We start from the raw sequence: 12,444 nt of genomic DNA on the forward strand, positions 1-12,444 counted from the left end.
GGCACAGGCTTACCCACAAACAGATACTCTGATTAGAAAGAAGTTGGCTGAGTGCACCTTCAGAAACATGTTTTAGGGTTGGGTAAGAACCCCGCAAACTTACAAGATTTGGGATGATCAGGCAACGACCTTCAGCACAAAGAAGCAGCATTTGGGGATAGCTGTGTACAACCTTAAGATCAAGTCCCATCAGTGGCGGAGCCAGGAATTTATGTGTTGGGGGGCCAATATATAAACCAAACAAGACATCAAAAAATTTCAAATTTTCAACCTTAACAATGTTTGGAAAAATTAAAGGCAAAAAATAATTGTTTATTCAATTAGGTATCAAAATAACACTCGTCGTTCTTTCATATCTCGAAAACCATCTATGATTGAGTCAACGCTAAACTTTTCTGCAATTTCCCTTTCGATGTACATAATCAAAGAGTCTGTGAGAAATTCGTCTTCCATCTTGTTACGGAGCCTAGTTTTTACTATACGCATAGCAGAAAATGATCGCTCTGCAGTTGCTGTAGAAACAGGAAGAGTAAGCACAAGAACAACCACTCTATAAACAAGTGGATATGTCGTTGATCTTCTAGTCGTTACCATCCATTGAGATAGATCAGAAATTGTTGACAAGTTTTTGAACTCTGGAAGTCTAACGACGTCACTCTCAAAATGTTGAAGTTGTCTTCTCAAACCTATCTTCTCATGATCTTCAAAGTCTTGTGGATAGAACTTATCTACCAATTGACAAATATCATCAATCCTAAAAGATTTATTCACTTCACGAGGATCCAAAGCCGACCCCATAATAAGCAGCTCTGTTGTTTGATCACTAAATCTGCTATTTAATTCTTGAAGTTGAGAATCTATTGTAGCATAAAAAATATCTATCATATAATAATGCTTAATCGTAAAATCATCTTGTTGATGGCGAGCTCTACCTCGTCTTGGAACATAACGAGCATTCATATCTAGTATATCTATGTTCCGTGCTTCACAAAAAGAATTCACCTTGGTAAGCAAAGAATCCCATCCATCATCTCTTAATTCTTGGATGAGTGCTTTAGTGGAAGAAACAAGATTCATGGCATTTATGATGTCTTGGGATTGACATTGCAAAGCTTGACAAAGATCATTAGTGATCTCCATAAGTTCTTTCATAAGATGTAAGATAAAGATAAATTCATATGAAGTCATTGCCTCATAAGCTGCATCAGCATCTCCTCGTTGAGAATAAGTAGTTCCGTTATCAATTATATTAATTAGAACTATGCATGTTGCACTAAACATATTTACTAAGCTAGTAATTGATTTCAAATGAGAACCCCAACGAGTATCACCAGCACGTTGTAAGGTGCCAATTTGGTTCATTCCTTTCCCAGTCTCGAGCTCATCAATTGCAATCATGTGCTCAATTTCAGCAGCTTGAGCATTTTTCAGTTCATCATTACGCTTGCATGAAGCACCAACAATATTGACAATAGAAGTCAATTTAGTGAAAAAGTGGTGAACATGAATAACTTCTCTTGATGATGCAATTAATGCCAATTGTAATCGATGTGCTAAACAATGAACATAGTAAGCATATGGGCAATCATTCAAAATCAAAGCTTGTAACCCATTCCATTCACCTCGCATGTTACTTGCACCATCATATCCTTGTCCTCTAATATTTTGAATATTTAGTGAATTATAAGACAATATAGAGTATATACCTTTTTTCAGAGTTAATGCCTCAGTGTCTGACACATGAACAAGCCCAAAAAAGCGCTCCTGAATAAGACCTTCTTTGTCAACAAATCGCAACACTATAGCCATTTGCTCTCTCTTGGATTCATCACGCGCTTCATCAACAATTATACAAAACTTTGATTCCCCAATTTCTTCACAGATTGCTTTCTTCACTTTAGTTGAAAAAACATGTAAAATTTCTTTTTGGATCTGTGGTGATGTGTAAGAGGCATTTTTGGGAGCTTTATCTAAGATAACTCCAGCAACTTTTTCATTATATGCAGCCAATATTTCTAACATTTGAAGAAAATTTCCACGATTGATTGAATTTTTTTTTTCATCATGGCCTCTAAAAGCACATCCTTGGAATGCAAGCCACCTGACTGCTTCAATTGTTGCCTTAAGTCGTAGTCGATTGTCTGCAATTTGTTGGGAAGAATAATTCTCAACGACTTTCTGTATATGCTGGGATTGATTCATCAAATCCAAACATGATATTTCAGCAATCTTATGGGGGGAGTTAGGATCTTTCCCCTCGTGATTTAGAAAAGAACAATTTTTTCCATCTCTAACTTTCTTCCAACTTTGAAATCCCTCAAGAGTGAAAGCATTTTTTCCAGAATGTCCAGATGGTTTGTTAAAAAGATAGCACGGTAGACAAAAAGCTGCATCTTTCACAGGTGAATATTCTAACCACGAAGGAAATAATTTGAACCATGAACTTTGAAAGCTACGCTGATGAGTTACTGATCCAGATTTTGGATACTTGGAAAGTATAGGTTGGTATGGACCGACGTTAATGTAAGCTCGTCGAATTTCGTCACGTTGATTAACAGGATAATTCCATATTTGCGGACGTAGCCCTGGGTCGCGCTCTAAAGTACTAATATCAACTTCATTATCAATAGTCTCAATTCTTGGAGATCCAGAACGATTTTCATATGCTATTGTCTCAATATTATAATCAGGTACAGATGAGGTAACTTCAATATGTTTTCTTTTGAAAAATCCATCAATTTTAGGTTGTCTCTTCATCTACAAACCAATTACAAATTTTATTAAGGACATGATAAATTATACCACAAACCAAAATAAAAAAATAAAATCATGTTCTATGCATAGAACATATACAAATATATTATCATAAAAAGTAAATAAACAAAGGAAAAAAAAAATTAACTGTAAAGTTATCTAACCTGGAATTAGAAATTCTGAAGTAGGAGGTTGGAGAGCAAACTACCAAATTCAATTATTTTCTTTTGTTGTGTGCGGTTGCTTCGAACTAAGTTCATGTTGCTTTATATAGGAACATAAATTAAAATCCCAATCCTTTTTTATTTGGGTAAAAGTCTATTTCCTATTTGATAAAGGAAATTTTTTGAAACTTTATTTGATTGACTGTTTTAACTTTTTTTATTAATATATTGATGGACATGAGATTCTACTTTTTAAAAAACCAAAACTGGCGTGAGGATAGAAACATTCACAACCTTCAATCAAGTGGCAAGTGGTTATTATTATATATATATTTAATTGGAAAGAGAAACACATCTTGAGGGGGCCACAAGCAAAATTATCATATTTACTTTCTAAAATCTATAGGAACAGAAGACCACAAATCAAATATTATGAAACTTTTGGGGGGGCCCAGGCCCCTTCAGGCCCTCATATAGCTCCGCCACTGAGTCCCATAACACTCCTTTGCAGCGACGATCTTAATTCAGATATACTTTTTCGTCAATCAAACGAGTATTATCAGACACAGCACTACCGTCACTTTAACACCATGAACTTCAACTTCGTAAAGACGCATTTTTGACAGGAAACCGTAAGGAATCATGTTGAGACGAAACAAAAATAGTTTTAGGAATGAGTAATCATGGACGTTTGAGGGATCCCTCAAATAATTTTATTTGAGGGACGCCCATTAGGGTACCCTACAATTTTTTTCCTAATGATCCAAACCATCTATTTTTTAGGTCTGTATATCCATTGAGGGATCCCTCAAATAAGCTTATTTGAGGGACACCCCTTATAGGCCCCACTTCGGACTGTATTTTACTAATCCAAACCGTCTATTTTGTAGATACTTATTCCAAGATCATCTCTATAAAAAATCATTTGAATCCGATATCATTTGACCATTCAATTGAGTTATTGAAAATTTTAGTACTTTCTTGAAGCACCGTGTTCATTGATTTTGTAGGACTCAATTAGATGTCGAAACGGTTTTCGATTTGTCTAATTTTTTGTAAGGATGATCTATGAATGAAGACCTAAAAAATAGATGGTTTGGATCATTGGAAAAAAAACTGTAGGGTACCCTAAAGGGCGTCCCTCAAATAAAATTATTTGAGGGATCCCTCAATAGAAGGGGACTGTATATATATATATATATATATATGTATATAGGTTGAGTTTGGTTAATTTATTTAGGTATTGGACAGTGGAAAATTAAAAGTGGTTCGACGCTGTAATTGTATTGATTGTGAAAACCTTATATTCGTAAAGGCTATACTCGGTATTTCCTTTTTATTTTTATTTTATAAAGAAATAGTATAGCCGTCTGGCAATACTATGTATTTTTCAAAAAAAAATTAAAAGAAATAGTGTGGTCACATGGATATACTCCTTATATATGGCACTATGTTTTTAACACAATTTTTCAACCTTTAGATTAGAATGCATTCAATGGCACGCCTTCTTAATTCTTTAATTAATTGCATAATACAATATCTTTTCTCTTTCTTCATTCATGTTTTAATTTCTTTAATTAAACCTCATTAATTGCCACGCCTTCTGCCATTAACAACCTTTCTCAAACTTTTTCTTCTTCTTCTTCATGCCTGTTACATTATGAGATTGACCAATTAAAAAAGAGTCCCTAAACTAGAGAGCATTATTGGAGTTTAAATTTTATAGAGAGCTCCTAAAATAACTTTTATATGTTTTTAGCTAAAATTTAACTAAAAAATAGGGAGCATGATTGTGAATGCTCTAACTATGTATTTATTGTTATTCTATGTCATTTTGAAAATAAGTCGTATGGTAAAAAGATGATTTCTCCAGCCAAGTTTATAGCCAATATTTGATAATGTAGTTATTTGTTGATGGAATCATAGATATCATTCCTTCTAGCTTCTTTGACATCATTACCTTTTTTTTTTCTTTTTCTTTTTGTATGTAACAATGTAATTGCATGCAAACATGTAGTAAGGTTGATGAAGTTAGGAGTTATATTGGTATTTTTTTGATTTTTTTTTTTTTATACAAGCAATAGTCTAAACTAGAGGTGAGTTTACCATGGTGTTATAGAGGTTTGAACTTAAGACCACTAGTTTACAAGACAAGACTAAACTCTATTGGCCTATTGATTTTAGAGACAAAAAGAAAAAAAAAGAAGATAGCCCCACTCCTCCCTCATAACCCTGTTGGTATATGCTTTTGATTATATAGACAAAAAAGGACCCAAAAAAAATAAAATTTGCGTCTGCAACTTCTCTTCTCTATTTACATATATTTCATCTGTAATGAGCCCATTCTTGTTTTGCCTTTGTGCGTTTGACCCATAATAAGAAAATAAGTTTATTTACACCCATAGAAAACTTTTTCATATATCATTGTTGGGTTAATTGTTGATTTACCTCCGAACTTATTCGCTATTTTCAATTTCCATTTTAAACTTTTTTTTTTGAAAATTAAGTACGCGAACTAATTTTTATTGTCAATTCACCCTCTACCGTCTAAATCAACAACATGTCATCCAAAAAATTATTTTTTTGGAAAAAAATTAATGAAAAAGAGAACACCAAAAAAATAAAAATAAAAAAAATCAATCAATCAAAGAGACCTAGAACTCCCTACCCTGTTTTCTTCTTCTCCCATTCCCTATGACCACCACCCTCTACTCCCAAACAAATCCCCACCCCACAGACCCCTCCCCACCTCACCCCCTTTTGTTTTTCACCCTCGAACCCAGCCCCGGGGTTTTCTTCTCCTCCCTTTCCCCATGACCACTCCACTCCCAAACCAATCCCCACCCCACAGGCCCTTCCTCCACCTCCCCTTCTGTATTTTTCACCCCTTGAACCCACCCATCCCCTTCTCCTCCCATTCCTCCATGACCACCACCCTCCATTCCAAACCAATCCCCCACCCCCACAAACCCTTCCCCCACCTCTCCCTTATGTATTTTTCATAATCATACTGATAGAACTATAGAGATTCTTATCACATACAACACAAAAAATCTCACTCTCTCTCTCTCTCTCTCTCTCTCTCTCTCTCTCTCAAAAGATTTTTTTCATTTTAAATTTCATTTCATTTTATTTTAAATTATTAAATTATTTTAAAATATAAAATAATCAATTTACCCTCATATTTAACGAAAAATTGTACGAAATGTTGAGATTTAGACAGTAAGGGGCGAATTGGCAATAAAAATTAGTTTATGTACTTAATTTTCCAACAAAAAAGTTGTGGGTGCAAATTGAAAGTAGCGTACAAATTAAGGGGATAAATTGATAGTTAACCCTATCATTGTTATATTATCTATATATATATAAAGCAAAAGGCAGAGAATTGTGAAACATTCAAAATACTAAAAAATGCCCTTGGTTAATTCAAATATTGAGAATTGAAATTATTAATTAAATGAGGATAATATGGTAAATTCACTTTTTTCATATAAAAAAAATTAAAATTAAAAAAAATTAGTTAATAGGTCCTACTTTTAAGAAACATAACTACCCATGTTATCTTTTCTTAATTCTAAAAATAAAATAAAAAATAAAAAATAAAACCAATTGGCACATGCGTGACGTGAGCATGTGCCAAAGGGCTAATTAATATAAAAGCCTATCCCTTTGAAGGAAAAATCAAACAAATAAAAAACGAAAGTCTATAAAATGAATAATTGAATCCTATGACGCAAAAGATCAAACACAATTATTATAAAAACTAAATTATATTAAGCAGCTCTTATAAAATTGATCTATAATATTTATGAGAAAAATATAAAACTTTAAAAAAAAATACAAGAAATTGTATAATTTACTCTAAATTAATTTAATTTATGGGTTGGATAAATTCAAACTTGGATGTGAGGGGCAGGCTCACTATCCTAATTAACTGGCCTAACCGATGTCAGCGAAATAAAGTAAATTAAGGATACACTAAATCAATTGGTTTTACTACTAAACCTTCAGAAAATATACATTTTTTAATCAAATTTTAAAAGAGATATAAACGAATTTAAATTTGTGGTTGACACAACCTTACGCTCAGGCTTCATTCAACTAATTTAAATTTTTGATTGATGCAACCATTTATTTTTTTGGTCTACATTCATAGATCATCTTTATAAAAAATTAGACAAATTGAAAACTGATTCAACATCCAATTGTGCCATACAAAATCAATGAACACGGTGCTTCAAGAAAGTACTATAATTTCACTAATTCAATTGAGTGGTCAAATGAAATCGGATTCAAGTGATATTTTGTAGAGAATATTTTGAAATAAATATCTACAAAATAGATGGTTTAGATTAATAAATACAATACCGAGTGGGCCCTACAAGGATGTCCCTCAAATATGCTTATTTGAGGGATCCCTCAATTCAAACTCTATATATATAATAGCCCAAATCAGATTATAGATATTAAGTGGAAGGAACATTATCTCGGTCGTAGGATTTTTTCTGCAATCTTTTCCCAAGAGTTGAGAGTTTTATCTTGGTAGTTGGTTTTGTATAATGCAACGCTAGCTATTGGGAAGCTCAAGTCAGTAATGCTCTCATCCAGAATACTCACTTTCTCTTGAGCTCTTTTCCTCTCTTCTTCTGTCAGATTTCCATAAAGGAGGGCCAAGTGCGGCAAATCACCTGCAAAGGGAGACATGAAAATAATTATTAGGGTTTCAGTTATGTAACAAGAAGAATACTAGTATTTCTTTTATGCTTCAGTAAAAACTAGTAAGAAGAAAAGTAATATTTGGTGTGAATTCAAAGAGACCGAGATCAACATCAGAAAGATCCTCATTGCTTGTTAAATTGATCTTAAATTTTGAACTGGTAATAAACAAACGACAAATTAAAACCAAAACCTCAGCTCCCAACTGTTTATTCTTTTTTAACATACATTCCAAGTAGAAAGTATGGTTGGTTACTATAATTTCTCTGCTTTGTTTGTGGTGTGTGGCTTTATTTTCTCTGGAAAATAAGTAAATTAATGCATTAGCTTCTGTAAATAGAGTTGCTAATACCAAACTATAGTAATTTCTTATTATAGTCTTCTTTGGGTAACAAGTTAAAATCAGTATATCGATAGTGCTAGTAATTTTTTTTCCTTTCCCATTTCTGCCAGTTAAAGAGAAAAACAATCCGACCAACTCTTCAAAAAGCTTGTTATTTTCCCATTTTTTGCATCATCTAATGCAAAAGGGTACTTGGTTCTTGACTTTTTAATAGCCATTTGGTTCTTAAATTGTTACATGAACAGATTGCATTTAAAAACATGATTTATTTACAAATTATTTTGCGATATAGGAGAACAGGCCACCTTTTTTATTGTAGATAAGTCACTGAAAAATTGCAGATAAATTCTCTGATCTGTTTACTGTAAAACAGGAGGTGAAAACACACTAATCAGCAAAAAACTAGACATTATTGTTTTAGATAACGGGTTTTTGGATTTAGCAACGGCCGGCAGCAGTTTACAGACCCTTCGCGATGATATATATCCATCGGTGATTTATTCCTCCACTAACTGCTGCAAAAAGCCCAAGTGTCTCTTTTAGCGACAGCTTTCATCTCCCTGTGGTGCCTAATTGACCCCATTGATTGTATGGTAAGGCTGCTTTACCCACAAAGTCCTTCAACGGCACTGCTTCCCCAAATTGGGATTGTTGAAACTCAAAATAAGGTTCAATAATCAATCCCCATGGCATTCGGCGGCCAAACTGCATGGGAAAACATTGTCGTGAGAGATAGGGAACACCAGGATTGTAAAATGATATATATAGGCAAGAGCATATGCTAATCTTATGAGCCCTCTCCATTTGAAAACTATCAAGAGAGGAGCCAAAATTCCACCATGTTATGAGCTTACGACGGTTCAATATATTATCACTTTTCTTTCCAAGGATCAAATTATCAAAGGTTCACCTTAAATTCCATCATGGTATATATGCCACACACGTCTGTCTAATTAAAAAGTAAGTTGATGTTCTATGTTGTAAAATTGAACTGACAGAATTTCTGATAGTCTTACCTATATCTACACAATCCGTATGATGCTACTAAGAGAATCATAAGTTGGAAAGGAAAAATAACATTTACCTGGGAAACACAGAGCCAGCCCATGAGTTTCGCACTTCCTATATTAAAAACTGGGATTTACGAAAACTTAAAATCATGCATGAGCACCCGAGATTCCTGAAAGTCAAAGATAGACATACATGAATCTATGTTGTACTTATGAAAGAGTAGAATAGAAAAGAAAGAGGATCCAACAAAGGGAACTTTTGTAATGGCACAAACCTACCACCAGCCCCTATCATCCCACAAGTACAAACAAAACCAGCTGTTTTCTTGTTTATCACCTTAATTCCCAAAGAGTATTACTTTACGGTTAAAGTACTAGACATTTCAACAACTCTGTAATTGAACAGAAACACAGTGGTAATACCAACCTATAGTAATTCCTTATTAGAGTATTCTTTGGGTAAGAAAAGTTACATAAGCATATTAATAGTGCTGATTCACTCACAAACTTTTAAAGCAATATATGAATAAAGATCTAGACAAAAATTTCCATGGTTGAAATCTAAATAGAATTGATTCAGCTTTAGTCCAAAATTGAGACCTCAATTTATGTCAGTCAACAAAAGAACACAAAAAACATATCAAAACAAGTAGTAACCACAAGAAGAGAAAGCATTACCATGGAAGATTATCACAAAGCAGAAGATAGTGGTGACGATCATTGCCAAGAAGTTTATCTTCGACGATGATGTTTTATCAGATTTCATTTTCTTCAATGCATTCATCCTTTCTCTCCTTGCACGCCGCAACCTTGAACGCTTTGAAATTTCTTTGACGAACTCTATATCGGCGGCATGTAATGATGGACCTGTAGGAGGCCGAGGTGGCTTGGGATGCTTTTTAGGGATCTTTTTCTGTTTCTCGACTGTCCTCTTCTCCATTCTTCCTTCTGCCATTTGCCCCATACTACTAGCTAACATATCCATATTCTGACCAATACTTGATACATTATTGCCTGCACTTAGCCCATCACTAGCTGCTATTGATCCATCAACATACAAGTACCCACTCCTTGCCCTAGCCATTGTTTTCCTGGAACATTTACCATCTGAACCTGACCCTTGATTTCCATCTTCTTCACTGGTGCTTTCAGTCTCACCACTTTCCAAGTCAAAATCCAGATCACTTTCCCTAGAACCTAGATGATCCATTACATGCCTAACCTCGGACTTGCCCTCTAAGCCTCCAAGATCTCAAAGGTATAAACATTCGATTCAAACACAAAACAACCTATACAATATTCTCAGCTAAGTCAGCTAACCCATTTCTAAGATCACGTGACATCTCAAACACAATTCAAGGGTTTATGGCCATTAAGCAAGAAACCATCTTTTCCCTACTAATATGAACAAGTCATACGTAAAAACTATAAGATTTGCTTCTGCATCTAACTAACCAGTACGTATCCCAAACAGTAAAAATGGTACGACCTTGTCATCACTATAACCTCAAATAAAGTGTCCATTTGTTCTCATTTCTTCTTCCTGGAATTTAACACAAAAACAGCCAAAATAAAAAAATAAAAAAACGAAAATACTAGAATAGTTACGAACAGATTCCGCTAAAAAAATTCAGTTCGAAAAAAGTTAAGCATACAAAATTACGTTTACAATAACTTCCATGATTTGCTTGGCACCCGAGAAAATGTAAGAAAACAGGGGCAATTATAGAAATTGGACGCAAATTTTCTCATTGTAAAAGTGAGGCATGATAAGATATAGGACTAGATTGGTTTGCCTAGTATTGTGATCCCATTTCGCCCAATTAAAAAGAACAACAATTCGAGAACTATAACCTTCAAAAAGCGAGGTATTTTCTTGTCTTGTCTATCATTTTCTCAGGAACCAAACAGAAGCAAAATTTGAAAAACTTATGATTGGCATCACAAAGGAATCAACGCACGTACCTTAGACAGAAGAGAGAACGTTTGTTGAGGGAAGGATAGAGACCAATTCCGAGAGCCAAACCAGCTGAGCTTAATTGGGGGGCATTTCGCAAATATGAAACAAAACTAGGCTTATCTCTCAATGTCATAGCAATACCCGTATAGACGACATACCGTTTGATATATCCTCGCGACACGTCATTCTTTCTTTTTCTTTTGTAATTGTTTTGTTTTTGGTCGAAAAAGATTTTATAATTGTTTAACCCTCAATTAGAGATGAAACTTTTTCCTTTTTTTTCCCTTACAATTTTGGTGCAAAGGACAAAAAAGGAGGCAAAGGGGGCACAATTGGGGTTTATCCAATGTTACTTTTTATGCGATTTATTAAATTATTGATGTCCATGAATGATGCTATTTGTATTATATTTATTGATCACATTGCCTGATTATTCGTGGATCTCATATATATTATATTAGCAGGTTCCAATTCTATTAAAAAAGTTGTCATTAGAAAAGTGAATTCAGACACAATTTGAGGAACTAAGGAACATTTTGAGCAAAAACAAAATCCATAACAACCACAAAACAGAAAGAAATAAGAAATAATACATTTAAAAAAATGGCATAAAAACCACAAAACAGAAAGAAAGAAAAAACAAGAAACACACTGCTTTTCTTACACCCAAAGCATTAACAATAGGAAAGATGGCACAAAACGGATAGACCTATCAGAAGCCGTCCGAGTGCACTTCCAGAAACATCTTCTGGTGTTGGGTAATGATCAAGCAACGACATTCGGCACAAAGAACCAGCATTAGGGGATAGCCATTTAAAGTAGTCTTAAGACAAAGTCCCATAATACGCCTTTGCAACGACGTCATTAGTTCAGATACCTTGTCCTCTATAAAATGAGCATTGCAGGACGCAACACGTACCTCCACTTTAACGCCATGAACTTCAACTTCGTATGGACGCATTTTTGACAGGAAACTGAAAGGGATCATTTTGAAACGAAACAAGATGAGCCAACAAGAAGATGTCCAAAATATATATAGGCTGAGTTTGGTTAACTTTATACTTGTATATTGGGCAGTGGAAAAATCAAAAGACCTTCCACGTTCTCATTGTATTGATGGTCAATGTTCTCACACACCCCAAAGAGACACTGGTTGTATATTGTGATGGTGAAGTTATGAGGTTAATGAACATCTTCATTTTTTGTCAATGAGCTTTATGGTAATTGATGTTAATTAACTGCAATAGGCCATTGTGACGGTCACGAGGGAATGAGGAAGACAAAAAAAGTGGAAGAACAGTGAGGGATTTGTGATGATACGAATGATTGATGAGAGTGGTGCTATTCCATTCCATCATTCGTAAACATCATGAATTGCACACTTGATCTCCTCCTTATTTGAAAAAACTTGGCAGTCCAATTACAATTAGGTTTCAGTTTCAAAGAAGGCCCAACTACAGTTCCTCTCCTATACCTAGTGGAGTGGCTGGCTTAGAC

The 12,444-nt window shown here is 34.3% G+C and overlaps 2 protein-coding genes across 3 annotated transcripts; both read right to left on the minus strand.

Annotated features, from left to right (window-relative positions):
- Positions 1-327: 327 nt before the first annotated feature.
- LOC103322545 (uncharacterized) lies at positions 328-2,022 on the minus strand. The gene has a single exon (XM_089048203.1). It carries the CDS (start codon positions 2,020-2,022, stop codon positions 328-330), a length of 1,695 nt encoding a protein of 564 aa, XP_088904329.1.
- A 6,244-nt stretch (positions 2,023-8,266) lies between these two features.
- Positions 8,267-11,072, minus strand: LOC103344256 (uncharacterized). Of its 2 annotated transcripts, none has more exons than XM_008247880.3 (4): positions 10,953-11,072; positions 9,666-10,530; positions 9,062-9,157; positions 8,267-8,682 (listed from the first exon to the last, which is right to left on the minus strand). In XM_008247880.3, the coding sequence occupies exons 2-3, from the start codon at positions 10,195-10,197 to the stop codon at positions 9,135-9,137; spliced, it is 555 nt and encodes a 184-aa protein (XP_008246102.1). In that variant the 5' UTR covers positions 10,198-10,530; positions 10,953-11,072; the 3' UTR covers positions 8,267-8,682; positions 9,062-9,134. The 2 variants fall into 2 exon arrangements, with proteins under 2 accessions (XP_008246102.1, XP_016648580.1); XM_016793094.2 differs by having other exon boundaries at positions 9,666-10,276; positions 10,953-11,062.
- Positions 11,073-12,444: the final 1,372 nt, after the last annotated feature.

The sequence above is a fragment of the Prunus mume genome, linkage group LG1 (assembly GCF_029339155.1).
Source record: "Prunus mume cultivar Tortuosa linkage group LG1, ASM2933915v1, whole genome shotgun sequence".
Classification (NCBI taxonomy): domain Eukaryota; kingdom Viridiplantae; phylum Streptophyta; class Magnoliopsida; order Rosales; family Rosaceae; genus Prunus; species Prunus mume.

Coding starts and splice junctions, on each gene's coding strand:
- LOC103322545 (XM_089048203.1), bottom strand. CDS start 2,022: ATGTTAGAAATATTGGCTGCATATAATGAAAAAGTTGCTGGAGTTATC.
- LOC103344256 (XM_008247880.3), bottom strand. CDS start 10,197: ATGGATCATCTAGGTTCTAGGGAAAGTGATCTGGATTTTGACTTGGAA. Junction 9,158..9,665: donor CTTTGTGATAATCTTCCATG/GTAATGCTTTCT, acceptor TTTGACTTTCAG/GAATCTCGGGTGCTCATGCA.